Below are 26,995 nucleotides of genomic sequence, written 5' to 3' on the forward strand. Positions count from 1 at the left end.
CTCCTAGTGCGCTATTTATCTGTTGACATACTTATTATTTACTCAGATCTAGAAACAAGTGATTGTTCTATGTAAGAGGGTGTTGACAAGGCTCTACTACACAGGACTCTGACGTCAGGACCGATCCTACAATCAGTGCACATCGCTCTGGTGCTTTTTGCTAGAGGAGGCGAGATGCGTAATTTACTTCCTTTGTCTACAGCACACTTAATAACGTCAATTCTTTTGTAATCTTTATTTTGTTTATTTATCTATGCATTATTTGCAGAGGATGAGTTGATATAGAAGCAACTATGACAACATGCACCCCGCGCAGCGATTAGCCTAAGCGGTGGACTCAAGCAATCGACTGGAAGCTTCCTTGAAGATCTCTTGCTTTCCATTTTGCGAGGCCTGCTCGTTGAGGGCGGTGCATTCGTCGTTGTTGTAGCTCAGAAGCGTCGATTCCTTATTGTGGCTCGCCTCGGCTTCGTCAAGCTGTGCAAAATAGAACAAGCGTTTTAGAAAACAACTTAAAAAGTCACAGCATCTGTATATACATCATCCAATCGCGCATTGTGTTGCCAAATGTCTAATTTAGGAATTAAGATTATGAGTACAAATATGACACAAAAAAGAGCAAATATGTTACACTTGTAATGTACTTGCGTTGTGGGGGTTTAGTGGGAATCAAAAAAATTATTAGAATACTACGCTAGCTGCTGGCCTTAACACGCCAAGAACCTCAACGTAATGCAAGCTGTAAACGCAATGGTTTCTAATATATATCGCTAAAATGGTGCTGAATTTTCCCACAGCTATAAGGAGGTACGAGTAATGGCAGCTGGAACGCTTTATGCCGGGCGCCGTCGCCTCTGCTTTTTCCATCATGTATGACGAATGTTTGGGCGAATTCGTTGTGTTTATCTATCATCACGATATACTGGGTGCAAGGCTAGACAAAAAACGTAGAGAGATACACATGATCACACATGGTCAACTAAGTTTCATTCGTTCATTCTGTTGATTCATAACATTTTTAGCGCAGATGTGAGCCAGATATCGAGAAGCCTTAATAGGAAGCTTTAGCTCGCCCAATTCCAACGCGGCCTATTCAAATACACGTAAAACGCAAAATAACTTTTCTGAGATACCGCTGGACCCATTTTAATGACATTTGTTGCATTTGAGAGAGAAAGTAAAACTATGGTGACTGGTGAAAGCGGAATTTCGATTTAGGGCATGCATTCTGTGCAAAAATTTTCTGAATTCGGAAGTTCGAAAAAAATATAGAGTAACGAAGTTTAAAAATTAACAGCTCTGCATTAAGAACAGATATCGCGGTTCTGTAAACGGCATCCATTAGATCATTCAAAGCGGACAAATTCGATATGTCGATTTATATCTAACGTGAATGTGTTACGTTGTATACAAGGGTCCTGCAAAAGATGTATTTTCATATTACTCAATTTTTTTAGATTCTTGTGTAACATATTCGTTTTGTCCGCTCTAAATGTACTATTAGATGCAATTCACAGAATTGTGATATCATTTTTCCTTTCCTAGTAAAGAGTTGTGAACTTGACAGTTTGGTTTTCTTAATATTTACGATTTTTGCAAATTTTATAACATAATTGCCAGTGTTAATCAAAAATTTGAAACAGCAGTCACTAGATTTTTGATGTAGAAGGCGGAACTCAAAAGTAGTATATATATATATATATATATATATATATATATATATGTCGTTGAGCTACCGCGGCGCGGTTCTCCCATCCACTGTCTTGGGGATTTATATGCTACTACTAGAAGTAACCCTGTCTGTGTTAGCCAGCACCACTATTCACAAACCTTGGCGGCGGCAATGCTTGTGAGTGGTGGTGCTGGCTAAAACTCCCAATGGCAGTTCTAGTAGTAAAACGCAAATACACAAGAAAGTGGATGGGAGAACGGCGCTGCGGTAGCTCAGTTGGCAGAGCATCGTCCGCGTAATGCGAAGGCGTGGGATCGTTCCCCACCTGCGCCAAAGTTATTTTTTGACCCACTTTCATTTCCATTATTTCATAATTTCTTTAATTCAGTTAGTAAGTACCAGTTGTTTTTCCTATGTTTTCCTTGGTGTCATTGTTTATTGGGCTATTTAGGATATGAGTAACAAAAAAGGGCCCCTCGGTTATCTCCTTTCTTCTGGTTGTTACGTCATGTGTTTTATACACATTGTGACTATAGGTAGCAAAAGAAATTCTACTATTCCAGTACTATTCTGGCCTCCTGCGCAATTTATCTCCGAATGAACTGTGCACGCGATTTAAGCACAATACCTTTTGCGTAGTTTCTTACTTCGACAGTAACACGAGGCATAAGTGCTTTTGATGCAGTGTATCCTTTCGTCTTCACAACGTTCATTGAGGCGTTGTGAAGGCGTCAACAAAATTCATAACGCACTTCAACACTGTTCATAAAGGTGGAGAATATACAAACCTAGGTCCCTTTCACAATTTAAAACTCGCCGAGCCTACACAAAATGAGAATTCTTTTAAGCTGTGCAGGGAATAGAGAAGGCTTGTAGGCACACTTGTTTTCCACGCGGTATTAGCCTCCACAATCGTAAAAGCACATAATAAGCTAAATTTTTAGTAGAGGCTGTTCGTGTGATTCTTTGTTTCCTTTTCGCCGCGAACTCAGCTCACCTGCAGCGCTTGCTGAAAAAACTTGAAGCGCCTCCAAAAGTTCAGAAAGACGGGACTAGTGAAGCGCAAATTCGCTGTCGACTGTTTTGCACCGCCTGCAAGGAAGACGGTAACAGTGTCAGCGGTCGCTCTCATGTCACCATTTAGGATAAGGCTAAGCAGACGATAACTTTGCACGAATTTCTTTAAAAAAACTATTTTGTGAACTTCAACCTACCTATACTTAACATCACTTTATGAGGGAGGTTATAGTGGAGGGTTCTGCATTAATTTGATCGCCCGGGCTGCCTTGACGCGCACACCAAGGTCGGTGCACGAAAATTATTGCGTTCCACTTCCATCAGAATGCCGCGGGCACGTCCGGGTATGGAACCCGCGAACTCGTACTCAGCAGCGCAACGCATATCCGCTATGCTAGCGCGGTGGGTTCCAGTGAGCTTTGCCAAATAATAGCTGCGGCTGAAATTTAAAGCAGGAATTCGTATGTGCTTTTCGTTTTCAGAGCCCAATTGGCGTAATAATGCAACTATTTAAAACCGCAAATGAGTGGTGTCACTTTACCTACATAATAAAAAGGCCCGCTACCCTGGTTGCCGTTTGGCGTAGGTTGGAATTACAGTGGAAACTCGATTTAACTACGCGATCAGCACGCTCGAATTATTTCGTGAAACTGGGTAGTTCGTAAAATCGAGAAAGGGATTGTTCGGTCCTCCGAAATCTAAAATTTTAACGTGGCGACACCCACAAGCTAACCCACGCCTGCGTATGTGAAAAGTCCGCGAGGCCGGCCCAAATTGCTTGTGCGTGAAACCGAAAGAAAAAAAAAACCACCTCGGTCTTCTGGAGAGAACTGCCTATTCAGCATGTTGCAGTGAAAAGAACTCGTGATGTTCGCCTGCGTGCGCTTCACCACCAGTGGGCGCACGCGCTTCTCACAGCCCACAATCGCTTGCAATGCGTCCTCGGTTCCGTGGTGGGGCCCCGCAAACCGCCTCAAAAGATTGACGACTGCTGAGTCCGTTGTTCCGTGAATGAGCGCAGCGTGAAGCCTCGTCGAAGTAAAGCTAGGGCCGTGAGTGGGGCGCGCAGATGTTTGATCGCGAATGCGTGTGAGCGGACGCTCGAAGGAAAATCCATCTTGTGTCACAAAGAGAAAGAAATAATTATTTCAGGAAATGTTTGTTAAATCAAGTTTGGTGGCCAAGTTCGTTTCGCTAATTCGGGTTCATGACAACGTTAAACCCTATGGGCATCTACCGGCGAATAGAAGTTCCTTCCTCATATCGGGAAATTCGTAAAATGGGGTTTCGTTAGATCGAGTTTTATCAAAGCACGCTTAAGTTCAAACTAATTGGGTAGCTCGCGCTTTTCGCATATTAAAGAACTCAAATTATTTCGCCGTGAACTTATAAAATTAAAGGCGGGCGATCGTGCAAACGTAATCCTCCCGAACCAGGGTCCAGAGACGTGAAAGGTTTTCCAAATTATTCATTTAGTGTAGCGGATGTCGAATAGTATAGGCACTAGCTCGACGGCATGACAAAAGTTGGCAGGAAGGTGGGCGTCCTGAAATGAGATGGGCAGAAATTGAGCCGTTTCGCGGAAATAACGCCCCTTAAATTGTTGACATCAACTAAACACTATCAAAAGTCTATGCGGAAAGGACCGAGCAGAACCATGAACGAACCGCAGCGTGCAACAAATCACTTACTTGTAGGCGCTTTGGTGTACAGCACTGCAGATCCGCGCGGCTCTGCAGTATTTGCAACTGCCCGAATATGACACTCTCGTATGCAATACTATGGATGTAAAACCCCTGCGGCTACTCGCCTGTAACGAGACTCAGCGTTGTTCCTAAAAGGATCGTGAGGAGGGCTCCGATGAAGGTGATCCAGAAGAACGACAAGCGGTACAGCGGGAAGACGTAGAGTCTGCACAAGACAGTCGTGTCTAAAGATTTTGCCGGTTACCAATTACGCACTTGGTAGGGCTCAAATATGAAGCCCCGATCTAGAAGCGGCGACGATTTCGGGGTACCGTATAGTCCTCTGGAAATTTGAGCGACGAGGTTTAAACATCGAATTTCCGGTCTTTTGATGTCCGTCGCTGAGCTTTAGGCGGCTTTCTCCCAATCTGATTGACTTAAAGTGCCCCTCACCAGGTCTGGTCATTGTAAACACCAAAGCGTGGCTCGTAGATCACGCGGCAGCAATCCTGTCTGCAAAGTACACGAAAACAGCTGAAAGTTTAAACAGAAGTCCATAAGCTCTTCCTGTTTACCGAGTATCGCTTCAAGACTAAGCAAATTTTGGCGCGAATGCCTCTACACAAAACGCACTGCCTGTAGCGACAGCGATTGTAGCACGTGACCTCGGTAAATCATCCAATGCAGAACGCGTAAGACGATCACTGCGAGTGCGCAGAAATAAGCAAAGGTGGTGGGGCTCGCAAAAAAAAAAAAAAAAAACAAGGGTGGTGGGGCTCGCAACACAAGCTCGACGCGGTCTCTCGGCTGCGGTATGGGAGAAGTCTCGAGGGGACGGGCTTTCTGACGTTAATCGAGACTGAAAAAGAGAGTGTCTACATTGACAGAGGAGCCTCGTCTTCCAGCATCGTGGGAACGTGGTATTTTCACATATGTTGTCTCCACCAATAAAAACCAATGAAACACATAGTTGAGGTCAGATGCTCCCCAAACAGCACCGTACAATTCGTAGCGTATAGCTAAAATTTGCGATTAGGGCTGCAGAAATATACTTTGAGATATTTCCTGCTGTCGTTGCTTTAGACCCGAGTACAATCGGTACTGTTCGTTCACTTCCACTTTAATACCCAAATTAAATTTAGTTCACCTGATACTGGTGCCTTTCCGAGGCCTGGTCTACGACAGGGGTATGACGTCCGAAATACACACACGCGCAATCTGCAAAAAAAGTCGCAGTTCTGCCCAAAAATCGAAACATTTATTACGATAGCAAATTAGTGGACAGCTAAACTAAGTTAGTATAGTAGTTTCACCAACCTTATGAAGTTGTAAACATAAGCACACTAACTAAATTAACAAGCATGGTGTCATGCGCGCACAAGCAAGCACGAACACATCTTACTCGATGACCACGGAAACTCGCTGTCAAAACGCTACAGTGAGTAAGCGCTGCAGCAGCAGCAGCAGCGAGCGAATTGACCTTCGCGCTGCTGCTCGCATCAAAGGGAACGACGGGAAAACGCAGCGCGCGGTGGACTCTGTACACACCGCAGATGACTTTCAAGACAGCAGCTGGGACGAGTGCGCGCGGTTGAACGCGCCGGCCCCGAATAAAACGCGTCCGCCCCCTCCTCCCTTCCCAGAGATGACCTACCTAGTCCCATCACGGATAGCTTTCAAGATATTCAAGATACAGCCACCTGGGCAGGCACGCGCGGACGCTGCCTACCCAGTGTTTGGATCCCACCGATGGCCTCGGTTGTTGGGAACTCGGCGCTGACGCCCGTGGTTGTACCTGGGTCGCAAGCCCCAAGGGTAGCGTTGGCCTGGCGGCCTGGGGTACAACTGGAAGCATCCGAAGGTCCCGGCAAAGCATGAGTCGACTGGTAACAACAAAACAACTTGTTTATTTTAACATCGCAAAGAGTTGGCGGTCAGGTTGACCGAAGTAGAGAGACGGGAGAGCACTTTACTCAACAGAAGAAATCGGAGCCCTCCTTTTGGCGTCCGGGGGCAGCTGTTTTTATACTCTCGCAGTTGAGGGCAAGAAGGAACCCCTCAATAGACGAGCACGTGATTGTACAATGGGCTAATGGTGACGCACACTGTCGTAGCGCCTCTGGTCGGGCACAATGACTGGAAGGAGAGGGTGACCCCCTGCTGTCGCATCGCCTGGTTCGGGCACAATGGCACATACACTCACACACGCACATGAAGACACGTGGCATCGGAACATGCCTGGAAACGCCTGGAAACGCCTGGCGGGGAGCGTTGCGGCGACGCCGAACGGGCCAAAATGTCTGCCGCCCCGCCGCAGTCGCGCCTGGAAACGCCTGGAAACGCCTGGCGGGGAGCGTTGCGGCGACGCCGAACGGGCCAAAATGTCTGCCGCCCCGCCGCAGTCGCGCCGGCAAAACCGCGTGTCGCAGGCGAAACGCAACAGACCGCCCCGCCGGGGGAAGGAGATCCCGATGGACAGGGGACTGCATCCGCTGTCCGGAGGGATGTCGCTCGATGATGCTCATAACCGAAGTCGGGCGTCCCTCGACGTTTCTTGAGCGCAGCGCACAGAGAAGGCCTCGTTCTCTCGTTCAGGTTCGCACGGGACACTGCAAAGTGACTTCGGGAGAGTTCACATTTTTGTTCTCGTTCCCGGCAAGCGTTAGAACTACGCTGAAACTCAACCGCTCAGTCAGCAAGCACGGCACAACCCTCACTAAGCCCTGCCAGGCTCTTTCCCCTTTTTATACCACTGCCTAGTTCCTTACAGTAGTCTAGCATCACTCAGAACGCGTCCACAAATTGGAAAATTGCACTAGAAAGCATATCATCACTTTGAAACACTAAACAAAAGCAATATGTTAAAAAAAATCCTGCCTCAGGAAGAAAAACATCAGTAACAAACAATTTTGAGGCTGATTCCTACGTTAGGGGCTTCGACTTAAGCCATCGGCGTTACCGTTGAGACTCCCCTTTTTGTAACGCACCTCAAAGGAATATTGTTGTAAAGCGAGGCTCCAGCGCAGGAGGCGGCCATTTTTGGGAGAGATGGTCTGCAGCCATTGGAGAGGGCAGTGATCCGTCTCAATGATAAACCTCGAGCCGGCTAGATAGCATGACAATTTCTGAACGGCCCACACGAGACATGCACACTCTTTCTCGGTGGCGCTATACGCCTGCTCACGACTGGTCAGCTTACGACTAGCATACAGGACGGGGTGTTCTACTTCTCCCTTTTCCCGTTGGCACAGTACAACGCCCATGCCTCGCTCAATAGCATCGCACTGAACAATGAACCCTTTTGTATAGTCTGGCGATCGTAGCACAGGCTGGTTTGTTAGGGCACTCTTTAGGGCGCTAAAAGCTCTTTCCTTTGTCTCGTCCCAGACGACTGTTTGAGGCTCTGACTTTCTTAGAGTATCCGTCAGGGGAGCCGCGATATCAGAGTACCTGGGGATGGACCTCTGATAGTAGCCGGCGACACCTAAGAACGACCGAATATCGGTCTTTGTGCGCGGTTGCGGAAAGTCTCGCACAGCGGCCACTTTTATTTCAGAGGGGCGGCGACGACCCTGACCAATCACGTGACCGAGGTAGACAACCTCGGCCTGTGCTAACTGGCACTTAGGAGCCTTTACTGTCAAGCCCGCTTCGCGCAGGCGGGTTAGCACTGCCCGCAAGTGTGCCATATGCTCAGACCAGGATGCGGAGAATATCGCTACGTCGTCTAGATACGGTAAAGCGAATTCTTGCTGTCCCCGCAACACTTTATCCATGAGGCTTGAAAAACAGTATGGCGCGTTCTTCAAACCAAAACTCAACACTTTAGGACGGAATGTTCCCATTGGTGAAATGAACGCCGCATACCTACTAGCCTCTTCTGTAAGTGGAACCTGCCAATAACCCCTGACAAGATCTAGGGTGGAAATAAACTGAGCGCTACTAACTTTCTCAAGGCGCTCCTCGATGTTAGGGATCGGATAAATTTGATCCTTAGTGATGGAATTAAGCCTGCGGTAGTCGACGCAAGGACGAGGTTCCTTGCCCGGTACCTCAACTAAAATCAAAGGGGAGGTATAATCACTCTCACCTGCCTGAATAACACCGAGCTGTAGCATTTTCTTTACCTCAGCCTCCATAATATCGCTCTGGCGGGGTGACACCTGATACGCCTTGGATCGTACTGGCTCTGGGGAGGTAAGTTCTATATCATGAGTAAGTACAGAAGTCCTACCAGGCCTCTCAGAGAACAGACCTTGAAACTCTTGTAATAGCCGGTGTAGTTCGGTTTTCTGCTCGGGCGACAGCGGTGCTTTACTGATAAGGTCACTAATGACTTGACCGGTGTCTTCCCTGTTCGTCACTGAGCCTAGTCCCGGAAGCTCGACCGGAAGCTCTTCAGGAACGTTTACCATCATGCACACCACTGCTTCCCTTTGTCTATAAGGTTTGAGCAGATTACAGTGGTAAACTTGCTGTGCTTTCCGCTTTCCTGGCAGACTTACCACGTAGTTAACGTCCGACAGTTTCTGAACAATTCGCGCTGGGCCCTCCCACTGCACGTCTAGTTTGTTGTTTAGCGATGTGCGCAATATCATGACCTCATCGCCCACCTCAAAACGACGGGCCCTGGCTGTCCGATCATAATAAACCTTGGCCCTCTGCTGGGCCTTTGTCATTGCTTCACCTGACAACTCCTGTGCCCTTCTTAAGCGTTCGAGGAGCTTAAGTACGTACTCCACCACGACTGGGTCGTCGCCCCTACCTTCCCACGATTCTCGAAGCATGCGAAGCGGAGACCGAAGCGAGCGAGCGTACACCAGTTCAGCTGGCGAAAACCCCGTAGCTGCATGCGGCGCGGTTCTTAACGCAAACATCACCCCAGCCAGACACAGCTCCCAGTCAGTTTGATGTTCAAAACACAAGGCTCTCAACACGCGCTTCATGACGGAGTGGAGCTTCTCAACGGAATTCGACTGTGGGTGGTACACTGAGCTGTGTAGCAGCTTTACCCCACACGTTTCGAGAAAAGTTGTCGTCAAAGCGCTAGTAAACACTGTGCCCTGATCTGATTGGATTTCCGCAGGAAAACCAACTCGCGCAAATATGGACAGTAGTGCATTGACTATCTCAACTGAGCTGAGTTCTTTAAGCGGCATTGCTTCAGGGAACTTTGTCGCTGGGCAGATCACAGTCAAAATGTGTCTGTACCCCGTGGCTGTTACCGGCAGAGGTCCCACTGTATCAATAACGAGCCGTCTAAAAGGCTCCGTAATGATAGGTACCAATTTCAACGGCGCCCTCGATTTGTCCCCTGGTTTGCCCACCCGCTGACAGGTGTCACATGACCTTACGAAATGGTCTGCGTCCCGAAAACACCCTGGCCAATAGTACTCTTGCAAGAGACGGTCCTTAGTTTTCTTAACTCCAAGGTGTCCGGACCACGAACCCCCGTGTGACAAGCGCAACAGATCCTGACGATAGCATTGAGGCACGATCAACTGATCGAACTCCACTCCTCGGCGGTCTAGATACTTCCGGTACAGGACTCCACCTCTTTCCACAAAACGCGCAGTTTTCCTGGCGATACCTTCTTTGACATTGCAGCGCACGTTTTCCAGGCTGCCATCCTTTTTTTGCTCGGCTATCAAAGCCGACCGGCTGACTTTTAGCAACCTATTAAGTCCGTCTGACGTAGGCGCGATGAGCAAATCAGTAGATAGCTCTTCTAACTTTCCCGCATCGGGATTTTCCTCTCCGGTATCTGGTGCCTTTAACGTTACAGACTCAAGTTTATTCAGTTCGGGCGTGCTCTGAATATCAGCTTGCTGCGCCTCTGACCCTTTTTCGTTGTTTGATAACGTCGGCCCCGCAACTACCGCCTTTGCAGCGAGCTCCCGAACCTTCGATCTGGTTAAGGCCTGAACACTAGCTTCACCAAACAAAAGCCCCTTCTCGCGCAGGAGGTGATCGGACCTGTTTGAAAATAGGTACGGGTACTGGGGTGGCAGCATAGATGACACTGCCGCCTCCGTCTCAAGCGCTCCGAAAGGTCCTTCAATAAGCACCTTTGCTACCGGCAGACACACGCTATGAGCTTCCACGGCTTGCTTGATCCATGCGCACTCGCCCGTGAACATATGGGGTTCTACGTAAGACGGGTGAACTACATCCATCGTAGCTGCGGAATCGCGAAGCACCCGGCACTCTTTCCCGTTCACGAGGAGGTCTCGCATGTAAGGCTCGAGAAGCTTCATGTTCTCGTCAGTGCTGCCTATTGAAAAAAACACAACTTTTGGTCTTGTTTCCGGACACTGCGCCGAAAAGTGACCCGGCTTCTGGCACGTATAACACAAGCGCGCTCGCCTCATCTCGAACCGCTTTCTGCGTTTGGCTGCCGCCGTCTCTTTACGTTTGGTCGGACTGCTTTCACTCGCATCCTCACTACGCGTGTCCCCCTTTAATCTCATGGGCGTGAACTTCGGCCTCTCAAACTTCGAGCCAAATTCACCCTTTTGACCGTCCTTAGCTCCGCGAGCCCGACGCGTCACAAACTCCTCGGCTAGCTCAGCGACTTTAGCCACCGTACAAACGTCTGGCCTATCTAAGACCCAGTATCGCACGTTCACCGGTAACCGACTATAAAACTGTTCTAGCCCGAAGCACTGCAGAACTTTATCGTGGTCACCAAACGCTTTCTCTTCTTTGAGCCACTCCTGCATGTTTGACATAAGCCTATACGCAAACTCTGTATATGACTCACTTCTGCCTTTCTCATTTTCCCGAAACTTCCGACGGAACGCCTCCGCAGACAGCCGGTACTTTTTTAGCAGACTCGATTTTACTTTGTCGAAATCCTCTGCCTCCTCTCTATCCAAGCGAGCGACTACGTCGGCCGCCTCGCCGGGTAACAAAGTGAGCAAGCGCTGTGGCCACGTTTCCCGAGAGAACCCCTGCTTCTCGCACGTTCGCTCAAAGTTAACCAGGAACAAACCAATGTCCTCTCCAAGCTTAAACGGCCGCATCAGGTCAGTCATTTTGAACAATACGCGTTCTCCTGCACCGTGTGCCTGACTTCCATTACGAGCGCGTTCCATCTCTATCTCGAGACGCTTCATTTCCAAAGCGTGTTGACGGTCACGCTCTTGTTGCTCTCGCTCTTTCTGTTCTTTACGTTCACGCTCTTCTTTTTCTTTCTGTTCTTTACGTTCACGCTCTTCTTTTTCTTTTTGCTCTTTAAGTTCGCGCTCCTGTCTTTTTGCAGTCTCCCTCTCCTCAATGGTCTCAAGGCATTCCGACAGCTCGTCATCCTCAGCCTCTAACTCAAGAATAGCCTTTAGCAGTTCAGGTTTTCTTAGTTTGTCTGAGACATCCAGACCCAACTCTCTTGCAAGCTCCAACAATTTCGGTTTGCGCAACGACTTCAAATCCATGGCTGCTCTGAATGCTGCTTTCTCTACTGCTTACTATTGTCTTGCCGCAAACTAACCCGGCAGCAACGACAACCACAATTACCAGCTCTGTTTCTGACACTAACAAAAGCCTGGCAAAGCTCAGAAGAAGAAAGTCCCGCACTCACCAAACCTCGCAGCCAAGAGTCCAGCGCAGTCGTTCCGCTGCAGGCAACCAGTCATCACACAGGGCTCGTTGCACTGCTCCCGGATCGTCGTTGAGCTGCTCAGCATACAGTCAACTGCATCTCTTCGCTGCTGGCCTCCGTTGTCGCGATCTCACCGCTGGCAGACAGTTGTTTGGATCCCACCGATGGCCTCGGTTGTTGGGAACTCGGCGCTGACGCCCGTGGTTGTACCTGGGTCGCAAGCCCCAAGGGTAGCGTTGGCCTGGCGGCCTGGGGTACAACTGGAAGCATCCGAAGGTCCCGGCAAAGCATGAGTCGACTGGTAACAACAAAACAACTTGTTTATTTTAACATCGCAAAGAGTTGGCGGTCAGGTTGACCGAAGTAGAGAGACGGGAGAGCACTTTACTCAACAGAAGAAATCGGAGCCCTCCTTTTGGCGTCCGGGGGCAGCTGTTTTTATACTCTCGCAGTTGAGGGCAAGAAGGAACCCCTCAATAGACGAGCACGTGATTGTACAATGGGCTAATGGTGACGCACACTGTCGTAGCGCCTCTGGTCGGGCACAATGACTGGAAGGAGAGGGTGACCCCCTGCTGTCGCATCGCCTGGTTCGGGCACAATGGCACATACACTCACACACGCACATGAAGACACGTGGCATCGGAACATCCCTGGAAACGCCTGGAAACGCCTGGCGGGGAGCGTTGCGGCGACGCCGAACGGGCCAAAATGTCTGCCGCCCCGCCGCAGTCGCGCCTGGAAACGCCTGGAAACGCCTGGCGGGGAGCGTTGCGGCGACGCCGAACGGGCCAAAATGTCTGCCGCCCCGCCGCAGTCGCGCCGGCAAAACCGCGTGTCGCAGGCGAAACGCAACACCAGTAGGCACTGCCCGAAAACAACACAAGACTTTGCAAAAAGCGACATAAGCCAACACAAAGCAAGCTACCCGTACTGAAGTGGTTCATCAGCCAGGATGCGAGAGCCAGCGAGCATCCCGGTGTCGTTGGACCGCGAAGGGCATCTCTCCAGCGTTCCGGGAATCACGGGAGGTGGAGGGATTGCCGACAGCATTCTTCCCACCGCATGCCACAGCTGTAGCACGCAGACCAGAATACTTGCCCACGCAGCCCCCTGCGCGATCACGTAAAAAGACTGTCTATCCTAGGATGTTCACTCCCTGTTTCGATAAAGAATAATGGTGTCGCGAAAACAAGAATACTTTTCTTCGGATCCATGGCACGACGGCTGAAGTCAAGCGGTCAGCTTACGTGCGCGTGTTCGATCAATACAATGCTATTAATGCCATTCCACGTTGCAGAACTATGCTAAACCAAAATTATATTTTTGCGGATTCCTTGGTGGCCCAAATATAGAACACGCTAGCGTGGGTTCTTTAAGGGTTCGCAAGGTAAACACACGTCCATCAAACTATGAAAGGAATAAAGAAAACTTCTGTGATCTGCCTTTTTATGTCGAAAATGCAAATTCTCATCATTCCGAAATTGTTAATCTAGTGACCAATTCTTGCGTGTCTTTTGCTCGTGTAGTCCTGCCCACGACCTCGCATACGAATGCGTGGTTTACAATAGGAAGCGTATTGCAAGCGACGTAGAAAGAAAGCGACAGATGGTAGTTTAGACATCGCCAAGTAATTGACCTGGTTCTGGCACTTTTTTTCGCTCAGTGAGGACGTCGTACAATGTTGCTGAACGTGTGAGACAGAACGTTGCAGAATGTACACGCATGCCTTATTTTCAACAATCGTAGGAGTTTATGTCACGACACGATCACGTGGACATCTTCAGCGACTACATTAACGTCTTGTATGCTATGAAATGAATCAAAAGGTGCATTTGGCTGCTGCATTTATCGCGACATTATGCATTACCAATTTTTGTACGCGCGGCAATTGTTAATATCAACATGACGAGTGTGCTGACATATTTAAATGTGGATTGTACCACGAACACTTAGCTATAACCTGGCGCAAGGTAACAATGGCTCATTGCATTTCTTACAGTCCATTGGGAACGCTTAGCGCTGTTTTAGCTTATCATTACGCTCAAACTCTCTGAAACGCTTTCCACATAGCAGGGTACTTATGCTTCAATACCCTTTGTATCTGTTGTGCAATGTATAATGAGCATTTGTGTTAAGTCCTTGTACGTTATGCTGAACTGCGGCATGTGTTTCTATCATGCTATTGAATATCTTTGCACCACTCTTGCTGAAGTTCACATTAGTCGCAATTTGCACATATATGAAAAGGAGCGCGAGATTTCCATGTAAAGCCGGATATACAAGTTCCGTTTCCTTCAGTGAAATAAAGGAAAGTTACATTTCGGTTTTTTTCAACACGGGAACTATACACCAAATTGCAGAAGGCAGATTCGAAGCTATCTGTCTACAGGGATCGTTATTTGCCCCCAAAATACACCCCCCCTTTCATATTTTTTTTCGTACACTGTGTGAAGTAACTATATGCGGCTTAAAGCGATTAAAACACCATCGCTGTATGCACTACTATCCGGGTGCGCATCTATACCAGTTAGCGACAGATAGTGAGTGATATAAGCGCACGCGAAAGAACAGTGGCCCCCATAATGGCATGTACGTAAATATTTATTCGTGATTCAAACAACTACATCAGCAGCAGCGCTGCCTCGATAGGCAAAATTTACACATTTGTATTTGTCAGCACAACTTAGACGGGGGGTTAGTTTTAGTTGCATGAATGACTACTAAATGATAACATTTACCTGGTGAATAGTGCATGTGAACTCTAGAACAACTTGATCTTTGGCATAGTGCCTCTGCTTGGCTTAACGTAGATAACGTGAGAGCAATGGAACTACTGTGCTCTTTTTATTGTTTTTATGTTCCTTACGTTGCGCAAAGCATAATAATGTATGCGAACTCCCTTCTGCTAAGTTAGAGGGTGTTGGTGCCTTTGAAATCCTATTACAAGTTTGGCGACGCATAACGAAGGAAAAATAACCAGATTCAGAAGTGATACCGTTTGATTATTGAGCGCACACAAATCAGTGTTGTAGTTTAACCCTTGAAATCACGCGTAAATAAAATTTACCTTCGCGTTCACCCACGGAGACGAGATGGCGAGAAGTATCAGACCGGAGAATGGGCCCGAAGCCGAGGAGTACAAGGACACAAACAGCTACGAAAAAAAAAGCGAAACAAACAAGAAAATTCCATCATAACGTATAATACGGTAAGCTTGAGACGCTCTTACAGTAAACGGACTGCTGGAAATATGTAACCGAGATAAACTGTCTAACGAACACTGTGATGCCGATCTAAACTGCGAGCCATGCGCACTGGCCGTGAATGCAGCACTCAGCTATTTGAACGGCATCATTTGTCGTTTATACATAAAGAACTAAATTATGGGGTTTTACTTGCCAAAACCACGATCTGATTTTGAAGCAGCCGTAGTGGGGTACTCCGGAAACTTGGACAACCTGAGGTTCTCTAACGTGCACCTAAATCTAAGTACAGGGATGCTTTCACATTCCGCCCGATCGAAATACGACCGCCACGGCCGGGATTCGACTCCGCGACCTCGCGATAAGCAGCCGAACACCATAGTCACTAAGCAAGCAAGGCAGGTTAGCTTACACGTGTGCTATTGTGTTTTGAGACAAATTTACTAATATTCTAAGCACTCTCAGAAATAATTTCTTATCTTAGATGAAATACTGCGAAATTTTGGGCATTTTTCGCGTGTTACGCCGATACCACCTCACGAGTAATCTGCCTATCAAGTGTTCCTGCAAGAAGCATACCTCTTAACGGCTAACCGCAATCTCACTTCCGATAAAATATTGCACAAACATAGCATTTTGTAGTGAGTTCAGTTTAGTACCGTTTGGCAATTGTTAGTGAACATGTTTCAAATTTAGTCCAGAGCTAACCTCATAATCGGATCGTGGCTGTGGCACGTAAAATCTCAAAATTTAGTTTGAAATCTGTTTCGTTTGCACAAAAACGGAAGTCATCGCGGTTTTAAGTGGCGAGACTAAAAAAGCACTTTGCGCAAAACACGGTGAAACGCGCTTTTCCAGTAGTGCGGACAGATGGCGCCACTGTTTCTTTCGCAGCAAAATGTCTTAAGTGGAGTCTGAAATAGACGACGCACACTTCGGCTTTGTGTTGAACTAAGCTTCTAAACTAAAACTAAAATTCTCGCAAACCTTGCAGCAAACTGAACCCAGTGAAGAATGCTACCGCTGTGTGAAGTTTGAGCGGGAATTGTTGAGTAGTTTAGGTGGGAGAGTCGCGTATAACGGGGCTCCTTTAGGTGGCGCCCGAAGCCACGCCCCAGCGACGGATTTCTTTAGATAGGAAAAGTAGATCTCGCAGATGATGCTTTTGCTGGCTGCGCACGCTGGATTGGAAGGCGGAAACACGTCGTAGACGCCATATCTCGTAAAACCCATATTGCTAAAACAGTGAGTGTATGCGGCCTCCTTGCGCAGTCATGCACTATTCAGCTCACTTCAGGAATGCACGGCACCGCAAGGTGCGTCTTCAACCCTAACGTGTTCGATCGCCGACGTCTGCGAAAATGTCTGGGCGTTTGATAACCACAAAAGGCAAGAAAAATTTGCAGACGGCTAAGCGCACCGCTACGCCATTCACCTTCACTACCTTTGTTAACGACGTGGGTATTGTTACGCTTGGCGTGTAACAGCCCGGGCAAAAAGGATGCTGAGCTACCATGCCTCATCGAAACGGATGGTGGTTTCCTAATTTGCTGCGGTTGTCTCGAGCGGTTACCGGTCTAGCAGGTGCACCACACTACTTATAGGCCATTCGTGTGCGTGAATGCCTAAGCGAAACGAAAAATTGATTCCTAACGTGCTATGCTTGCCTCGAGTGGATGCCGGTGCGGCGGACGCCCCGCAGCGTTCACAGGCCCCTCCGTGTGTGTGCATGCCTAAGCGAAACGAAGATGGATGCCTGGTTTGCTAGGGTTGTCTCGAGGGGTTGCCGATCTGGCTGGCGCCACGCAGTGCTTCCAGGCCCCTTTGTGTGTGTGCGACTTTAGAAGAAGCGTTTCCATGAACAGTCCAACTCTAAGGGAGAACGCTTACCGCAAACCAACGTCACCTAGAAGAAAGGATAAGCGCCTACGATCTTAGACCTGCTGATGGCCACCTGCGGAGGCGTGCCCGTGCCAGCTCCCCGTGGGAGAAGGGATCCGCATCCCATCCACAACCAGACTCGGTGCCTGTCACGTGACGTTGAAGTGAGCAAGATCCCGCCCACGATATTAGCGGGCCTATTTAAAGGGCCCCGCAATGTACTTTTCACTTCATTCTCTTCTTCCAATCTTTCACCAACCATTGATTAAACCGTGCAAGTTTCGCACTAGAAATGGTCTCGTCCATGCCTGGTCGTCATGGGCTACCGGATGCCTGCAGCCCGCCGACAATGCCACGCTACCAAACAGTAACGTCGGTGGAGCTTCGAGAAACAGGCGTCGCAACTACTGATCCGCAGCGGTAGGGTACGCTACCCTGGAGAACGCAACTGGTTGGCAGCGATTGAGATACGCTACCCTGGACAGCCCAACTTTCGACGACATCTAAGAGATCGTCTCCTTTTCGTCCTGATGACAATGTTCGGAAGGAAGGTGTCCGAATTCATGACTGCATATGGTGAGCGCACGGCTTTTCTTCACTAAGATATCACTTGGCTTTACGTATTTTTGGGGGAAGTACAGAGCAGTGACTTTTCTTTTACCGTTGACGGAAGCTTCGAGTACGTCAAGGTTGTTATAGAGCGCGAAGAGTTAGCAGCATTAAGGGCAACCATAAACTTGAAGGCACTAAAGAAACCGGAATTGTTCAGCTTGGCCGGAGATTTGGGCCTCCAAATTGCGAATTCAAAGAGAAAGCCGGAGACGATTGAGGCGATCGAAGCGACCGGGGCAGATGAAGATGAATTGAAGGAATGCCTAGAGAGCATTGCGCATAAGGAAGACGAGCGTAAGCGTCTAGAAGAAAAAGAAGAGCGGGAGCGGGCAGAACGTGAGGCCAAAGAAGAGCAGCCAGCACGTGAGGGCCAAGTAGAGCGCGACCTCGAAATGGAAGCGCCTAGAGACTGACCTACTGAAAGCTCGAAATACTGAAAGACCTAGCACAGAGGCACGTGAAAGCGAGCGCAGAATGACAGACTTGATGGCACCCTACGCAGTAGGAAGGGACATGGGTCTTTTTCTGGTGCAGTTTGAGCGCACGTGTGAGAAAGCAAAATTCAAGAGAAACACGTGGCCGCGACGCTTGCTTACGTTACTGCCACGTGAGGTAGCTGATGTTATTGCCCGCATGGGGAAAGAAGCAGAGGACTTCGATGAAGTCAAAGCGAATCTTCTTAAGAAGTATAGGTTATCAGCAGAAGCATTCAAGCGAAAATTCACGGAAGTCGAGAAGACGAAAAGTGATTCATACTCAGATTTTGCATACACCTTGGAGGTAAACCTGAAGGAATGGCTCAGAGAAGAGGGTGCACTCGTCGACGCCGAAGACAATGCAGTGCGTTGCTTTAGAACAGTTCTACCACCGGCTGTCAATAAACATCAAGTATTGGGTTCAGGATAGGCCAGGCGTAGACACTATCTCGAGAGCGGCCGATCTCGCTGAGGAGTACGTAACTCGCCGTGTATTCGAAGGCAACGAAGCTCCTAAGAAGGAGAAGAATAAATACAGACCCGACAAGCCAAAGCGATGGTCAAAGTCGAGTCAGTTCAATTAAAAGGAAAGGTCAGATTCTGTGAAAAATAGTGACTAGGACAGCAGGGGAAAGGAGTCACCCGAACAGAGGGCAGAGAGGCAAAATAAAAAAAGCTTTCAAAACAAAGAAACCAATAGTTTGCCGCAACTGCCAGCAAACGGGGCATATCTCTGCGGGATGCAAAAATTCCAAACTAGTCTTTATGTCACTAACTAGTAACGAGGAAAATCTGACCTTGCTAGAACCGTACATTCGAGACCTTATGGTAAACGGCAAACCGTGTCGGATGCTTCGCGACTCAGCAGCCACAATGGACGTGGTGCGCCCGTAGTACGTGGAGGAAGGCCAGTTCATGGGAGAATGTGCTTGGATAAGGCAAGCCGTAGAGGCCTCTAATGTTTGCCTCCCTGTGGCCAAGATTCACATCGAAGGCACTTTTGGAATACTGGACACTGATGCCGCCGTCTCGGCTCATCTCCTGCCGCAGTACCCATATTTGTTTTCTAACAAATCCAAGGAATTGCTACGACGCAGGGGAATCGGGTTTAGCGAGGGAATAGTGCAAGCCCTAACTCGTGCCAAGGCAGTGTACGAATGTCCAGTGGTGGAGGAAATAGGTTTGACGGAGGATTCGTCAACCAGCACCAAACAGGACAGCCCTATAGGGAACATTTCTGAAAGCACACTAGCTAATGAAGAAGTCAGGAAAGCGCCAGAGCCTGAAATGTCTCGAGAGGCAGAATGCAGGAGAAAGTTATTGAATGTAAGCCATGCCACCATGATTGCTGAGCAGAAAATGAGCAAGGCCCAAAGCAATGCTAAGCATTACTATGACAGCACGGCTCGAACGTGATGCTTTGAAGTTGGGGAAAAGATAATGATCCTGAAACTCTAATTGAAAAACAAACTACAGGTTCAATGGAAAGGACCGGTTGATATAATTCAGAAATTATCTAAAACAAACTACATAATCACGGTACGGGAAAACTAAAAACACCCCAGGTGTATCACAGCAATCTACTCAAACCCTACCGGCAAAGGGAGGACATTGTGAACATGTCCCTTAAGCAACCTGAGGAGATGCCTGTCGACTTTCCGGAGTTAACATCAATAACAAGGGCAAAAGACATTCACCAGACCATTGACAAGCTAGTAGAGCAGGCAGAGTTGAATCGCAATGAAAGGCGAACTGAGAGAACTCGTGTTTGAATTTAAAGACATATTTTCAGACACACATCACAGGACCACTGCGATCGTTCGTGATATCGAGTTAACCTCATCGGACCTAGTTCGTTCGAAAGCTTATCGCGTTTCACCTCGTCAACGTCGTCATGGTCTCTGAAGTAAACAAGATGTTAGAGCTATGTGTAATCTAGCCAGGAGAGAGTGATTATACCTCGCCTCTTATCTTGATTGAGGTCCCAGGAAATAAGCCGCGACCGTGTATCCGCTATCACCGGCTCAACTTAATCACCAAGGACCAGACTTATCCAATATCGCACATCGAGGAAAGGCTTGAGAGAGTTAGCAGTGCTAATTTCATTCCCACACTCGATTTAGTCAGATGGCACTGGCAGGTTCCGTTGACCGAGAGGGCGAGGCTTGCAGCATTTATTTCCCCGATGGGAACTTTTCTGCCGGAAGTCCTGAACTTTGGATTGAAGAATGCTCCATTTTGCTTGTCTAGCCTTATGGACAAGGCGCTACGAGGAATGGAGGACTTAGCACTTCGGTATCTCGATGACATAGCAATATTTTCTTCATCATTGGTGGTCCATATGCCACACGTGTGAACCATGCTGTGTCGTCTACGAGAGGCAAACTTAACTGTCAAGGCTCCCAAATGTCAATTGGGGTGCGTGGAGGTAGCTAATCTAGGTCATATAATAGGGCAAGGCCATTGTCAGCATTCCGAGGTTAAACTGACCACAATAGACAACTTCCCGCAACCATGTACCAAGCGGGACATCAGGTCATTTCTTAGCTTGGCGGGTTATTACCAAAGGTATATTCCGCGTTATTCCGAGATTGCAAGTTCTTTAACAGATGCTCTCAGAAAAACAGAACCACAAACGGTAAAGTGGGATGACGAAAAAGAAAAGGCTTTTAGTATGCTAAAGAAAGCACTAACGAGTCAGCCAGTGTCAAAAGAGAGATGAAGAAAACGAACACACTGTACTGTACGCCAGTAGAAAGCTTCCAGTTCGTCAGGAAGCATACAGTGCATCAGAAAAGGAATGCGCCTGCGTGGTATGGGTGGTGCCGAAGCTAGCTTGCTATATCGCTGGTTCAAGGATTACCATAGAGACTGACCACTGTCCCCTCACATGACTGCAGTCCATGTCTACGAAAAACGGTCGTCTTTTGTGCTGGAGCTTGGCTATTCAACAGTACACCTTCGATATTCGCTACAGAAAGGGTAAGCTTAACGGGAAAGCCGATGGTCTGAGTCGTTGGCCCTTGAGTAACGAAAGCCTCATGCTCACTCGGGTTTCCGTGGCATTTACACGTTGGTTTTTTTTTCATACGTTCTTTTAATTATCTTAAAGTTGTAGTTGATTGTTAGCTGATTTTAGTAGCCACGTCTCCATGCTTTCAAGAAATGGCTGTTTTTAGTGTTCAGGGGGGGATGGAAGGACCCGCGACAGGAATGGGACTGCAGTAGCGGGTTTTCTTTCTTTTAAAGCCTGCTGTATCTTGGAGAAGGGTGGCCTTGTGCTCGCTGCTTTGTGGATGTGGGTCCGGCATTCTTCTGGAGTGATTGCTTGTCCAAGCAGGAGACTAAAAGTTGCGAAGCCTGTTTGCAAGTCCAGTTTCACCGGACTGGACCAGGGAGAAAAGACAAGAGCGCCACGAGGACTGGTGAACAACTTTCAGGAATCTACCAGCTAAGAACCAAGGGTTCGTCACCCCTGAGGGAAATTGCGCTGCTGAAACGCCGATCCCTCGAGCAGTGGCTGCTGGCCCCTGAGCGTAGGGATCTTCCTCCCCCGCCGGAAATGCAGTTACTGTTTGCGTGTAACACCCCGGACAAACAGGATGCTGAACCACCATGCCTCATCGCAACGGAGGGTGGATTCCTAGTTTGCTATGGTTGTCTGGAGTGGTACCGGTCTGACAGGTCATCATCATCAGCCTGGTTACGCCCATTGCAGGGCAAAGGCCTCTCCGATACTTCTCCAACAACCCCGGTCATGTACTAATTGTGGCCATGCCGTCCCTGCAAACTTCTTAATCTCATCCGCCCACCTAACTTTCTGCCGCCCCCTGCTACGCTTCCCTTCTTTGGGATCCACTCCGTAACCCTTAATGACCATCGGTTATCTTCCCTCCTAATTACATGCCCTGCCCATGCCCATTCCTTTTTCTTGGTTTCAACTAAGATGTCATTACCTCGCGTTTGTTCCCTCACCCAATCTGCTCTTTTCTTACCCCTTAACGTTACACCTATCATTCTTCTTTCCATAGCTCGTGGCGTCGTCCTCAATTTGAGTAGAACCCTTTTCGTAACCCTCCAGGTTTCTGCCCCGTAGGTGAGTACTGGTAAGACACAGCTATTATACACTTTTCTCTTGAGGGATAATGGCAACCTGCTGTTCATGATCTGAGAATGCCTGCCAAACGCACCCCAGCCCATTCTTATTCTTCTGATTATTTCCGTCTCATGATCCGGATCCGCCGTCACTACCTAAGTAGATGTATTCCCTTACGACTTCCAGTGCCTCGCTGCCTATTGTAGATTGCTGTTCTCTTCCGAGACTGTTAAACATTACTTTAGTTTTCTGCAGATTCATTTTTAGACCCCCCTTCTGCTTTGCCTCTGCAGGTGAGTGAGCATGCATTGCAATTGCTCCCCTGAGTTACTAAGCAAGGCAATGTCATCAGCGAATCGCAAGTTACTTAAGTATTCTCCATTAACTTTTACCCCCAATTCTTCCCAATCCAGGTCTCTGAATACCTCCTGTAAACAGGCTGTGAATAGCATTGGAGAGATCGTATCTCCCTGCCTGACGCCTTTCTTTATTGGGATTTTGTTGTGTTATGTGTGCATGCCTAAGCGAAACGAAGGATGGATTCCTGATGCACTATGGCTGTCGCGAGGGGTTGCCGGTCTGGCTGGCGCCCCGCAGTGCTTCCAGGCCCCTTTGCGTGCGTGTGACTTTAGAAGAACCGCTTCCACGAACTGTGCAACTCTAAGGGAGAACGCTTACCGTAAACCAACGTCGCCTAGAAGAAAGGATAAGCGCCTACGATCTCCGACCTGCTGATGGCCACCTGCGGAGGCGGGCCCGTGCCAGCTCCCGGGGAGAAGGGATCCGCCTCCTATCCACAACCATACCCGGTGCCAGTCACGTGACGTTGACGTGAGAAAGATCCCGCCTAAGATATTAGTGGGCCTATTTAAAGGGCCCCGCAATGTACTTTTTACTTATTCGGTTCTTCTTATCATTCACCAACCATTGAATAAACCGTGCAAGTTTCGCACTAGAAATGGTCTCGTCCATGCCTGGTCGCCATGGTCTACCGGATGCCTGCAGCCCGCCGACAACGTCACGCTACCCAATAGTAACGTCGGTCGAGCTGCGAGAAACAGGCGTCGCAACTACTGATCGGCAGTGGTGGGGTACGCTACCCTGGAGAACGCAACAGTATCCCGCTCCCTACACTTGCACGCAAACGTGTCACGTACCTATGGTACCATTACAAGCGCGCTAATTTTCAGCATTACGGCATCATCATCATTACGAACTGTGCGTTCGTTATAAATGAGCACAACTGTGTTTTAGAGAAAGCAGGGCACATATGGTGCCTCCATTCCGGCAACAACAATTACGGGAAAGGTTCGCTTACAGCCGTCCTTTTTTGCTGATGCGTAAGATGAGCACGAGATAGACATCCAAGTACGACTTACTCAATAAATTTGGTGCTGACAAGCTAAACCTTATTGACAACCGAAATCGAAAGAAAAGTGAAGTGAACACTGCAAAAGCATCGTTATAATTTGGACAATTTGTAAATTTGAAGAAACCGGTCCTAATAATAGGATGAATGCGCAGCTTCATCGGCAGTGCGCATGCTGCTTTTGGAGAGGTCTCTGACATACGCTGATTGCAACCCAGACTGCGCGCAGCTGTTTGTTAAAGCTTAGACGTCAGATGCTCCTGGCATCCTTGACACGGGCTGAACTGAATATTGGCCGGAACCCGCCCCTGTGGCTCCGTAGGTATCTAGTTTTGTTGCCTAAAACAAGGCCGTATGTTCCGGCGGGTTGCATTTCCATGCGAACGGAATGTTAAAAAGCTCATGTCAGTAGATTCAGCTGCACGTCAAAAAATCCCTAGTTGTAGAAATTACTTCGGATATATGACGTATAGCCTCCTTCATAACAAACTCAGCAGTTTCTGGACGTTATCATTATCCTTCCACCAGTGCCGGGTGCAAATCAGAATCTCTTGCTATTAACCACCTTGCATTTTCTTTTTTACGTTTCCCTACATCTCTCTCTCTCTCTCTCTGGATCTTAAATACCAGTTTCAAAAATTGCAGGGATAAATTAAAATTGAGTTATAGGATTTCATGGTCTACAACCACCATTTGATTGTACGTAATGACGTAGTGGAGGACTCCGGATTAATTTGGACCACCTCGGCTTGTTTACCGGGCACTTAAATATGAGTAGACAAGCGTTTTTTCGTTGTCGTCGCCATAAAAACGTGCTCGTAATGGCCTCTATCGAACCCGCCGCGTCGAGCTCAGCAGAACGACGCCATTTCCACTAAACTACCGCGGCGGGTTAATTGCCGTGCTTTCCTTGGGTAAGACTGCATTACTACTTCATAACACGGCCGTTGGCTAACGCAAATTTAAGCACATTAATTTGCTCTGCCACTATCCCGCCGATCTGACCAGAACAACCTCAACAGGCCAGTTGTTGCAGAGTAAGTGTGGCACCGGAAATATTTCTAGGCTTCCAAGATGCGATGTGCAAAGATGGAAAGAAAATAAATCCACTGGCAAGCCGGTCACCTGTAAGCTGTAACAGCTTGCACTTACCCTTGTAGCTGTGCCGAGAAATGGTACTGCGATGGCAAATAGGGTCATTATGGTGCCGCTTGCCAATGCTAAAAAGAAATTTTTATTGCGAATTAATATCTATGCTACGTGACCGGTTGATTTTCGGTGCTTTTCTACGATGTTCATCATTAGAGATAACACGCAGAGAAAGAAACCGAGGACATCTTAAATTACAACAGCAGGAATTACCTAAATAAACAAAAATTAATTTTTTAGGCACATGGTGGAAGGGCCGAATGAATATTGACATTTGCTAAATGAACTTGTACCTTGGGCATGACTCTGGTTATCCTTAAAATTCACTTAGAAAGGTGTGCAACGTTTCAGTTTCACAGTGTTCACAACTATGGGCTTCAAGCCTGCATTACGAAAACATCTGAAGTTTTCTTGCAGGCATTTCAATAGTTTCTCTGCCATAAATACGCAGTTGTAATCAAGCTGCTATTTCTTCATCTAAAGCTAGGTCCGAAATATTCTGGAGCAGGCAGCCCACATTTAGCATCATCTTCCAAGCAGGTGAAATTTTGGGAAAGCCAGCGATGATGGGTGCTACGCAGCGAATTATTCGACCTTGGCAATTCATTGTGGTTAAAGATTACTTGGCGGTGGCGAAAGAAGCGGGAAGAGGATTTAGTTAACGAGTTTATCGAGGCTTCACTTCATGCTCAGCGTCATTATCATACACGAGCACAAGAGACACGTAATCCAAAAATTATGCTAGCAACGACTACGCAGGGCTTAGTTCTGCATACCCTAGAACACTATAGGACTGATTGTAACGTTTTTCGATAACAAAAGTTAACACCGGCATGGCTTCTGTTTCGAGTTATGCAAGTGCATAAATATCAGCGAAGCCATTCATGCTTAGAATTGCTCTTTTTAATGATGTTCAGGGTATCTTGATGTCACAAAGAACATAAACTAAATGACGAATGCAGAATTTCCGTATTAGCTCATGTTCCGTCCTCTAACTACCTCCTAAATGACCAGATAGTGCGCATATAAAATACCAAACTGCTACAGTGAACTTGCACGAGTTTTAAATTTTTTGATGCAGTATCGTCTTGCTGAAGAACCCAGTTTGAATACGTTCAGGATTGATGCTTATCTAAATTTTATCGCTTTATAGGCGCATTCGTCATCAACATGAACGGGAACAGCAAATATTTTTTTTTAAAAAACGGCAATAACTCATGATTGATAGGTTCAAATCTTGAACTTGATGCCTAACAGTAGATTGTCCTGCTGAACGTTGAGTCTCATTGAACATTTCTTATGTAGGGCATGTGTGTTAATCCCCTACGGTCGTTGAAAAAAAAAATAGGCATTCGCTTTCATTTTGATGCCGACTGTATGGCCCACAAGAACGCAATAAAAGCCATATTGAAAAGTTTATCGCCTTTTATAGGGATTACACGTCACATTTAACGCAATTCGAACCGATCATCTCTCCGTTCACAGTCGTGTGCCACTGGTGCAAAAAAGCGGATGCTAATCCTTTCCTGAGCTGTGGAGGCTAGTAGGATACCGCACGATTGTAAGCTGTACACAAAAGCGTCCGTCTGACTCTACATAATCGGTCTACGGCGCGTACATGCGCCCAGCATATTCACAGATTTTGGCCTTACTGACCCGCGCGCACAGTTTCTCCTTGTCTGATCTCACGAAATCACAGTGAGTCCTTATAAAATATACATACATAGTTACAAACGTTATTGCGAACTGCAGTTCTGGCTTAGAAAATGGACCGGTTATATGATTTTTGTTCATCACGCTTTCTTTCCAGAACGGAACGATATAAGGCAATGAAAAATAGAAACTTATATTCGTGTACATGACGTAACGTAACATAACGTAACATAACAGATTATGCGCACAATGACAAAAAAATTGATAGCATCAATTGTAGTTATAGCAGCTGTCGGGCAATATCTATAGTTTCTTACTTTAACGTCGGTGCCCCTGTTCTGTACTGTTAAAGATACCTAGAATCTCTGCCAATTGCCTCAGATACTGTGTGTTTTGGTAGAAAAAGGCCGACGAAAATGTCCCTTTATAGCGGTTTCAAAATGCTTCATTCGTGAGACGCACTGGATACCAGTGGATGCGCAGTGGCGCTGAAGCGAACCATTAACTTCATTAACCATTAACTTCGCACTCACTTGGTAACAACTCCAATCTGTCTATCCAATGGAACTACACTCCCCA

General features: G+C 47.6%; 1 protein-coding gene across 1 annotated transcript in view; it reads right to left on the minus strand.

Moving 5' to 3' along the window:
* Positions 1 to 324: 324 nt before the first annotated feature.
* LOC142591490 (sodium-coupled monocarboxylate transporter 1-like) overlaps positions 325 to 26,995 on the minus strand; it is an 83,256-nt gene continuing 56,585 nt past the window's right edge. Inside the window, exons 11-16 of the mRNA XM_075703819.1 lie at positions 24,767 to 24,834; positions 15,045 to 15,131; positions 12,903 to 13,087; positions 4,500 to 4,600; positions 2,670 to 2,764; positions 325 to 477 (exon numbers count right to left, since the gene is read on the minus strand). Coding sequence (XP_075559934.1) covers positions 325 to 477; positions 2,670 to 2,764; positions 4,500 to 4,600; positions 12,903 to 13,087; positions 15,045 to 15,131; positions 24,767 to 24,834 — 689 coding nt within the window. The remainder of the gene's footprint in view (positions 478 to 2,669; positions 2,765 to 4,499; positions 4,601 to 12,902; positions 13,088 to 15,044; positions 15,132 to 24,766; positions 24,835 to 26,995) is intronic.

The sequence above is a fragment of the Dermacentor variabilis genome, chromosome 8, assembly GCF_050947875.1.
Source record: "Dermacentor variabilis isolate Ectoservices chromosome 8, ASM5094787v1, whole genome shotgun sequence".
Classification (NCBI taxonomy): Eukaryota; Metazoa; Arthropoda; class Arachnida; order Ixodida; family Ixodidae; genus Dermacentor; species Dermacentor variabilis.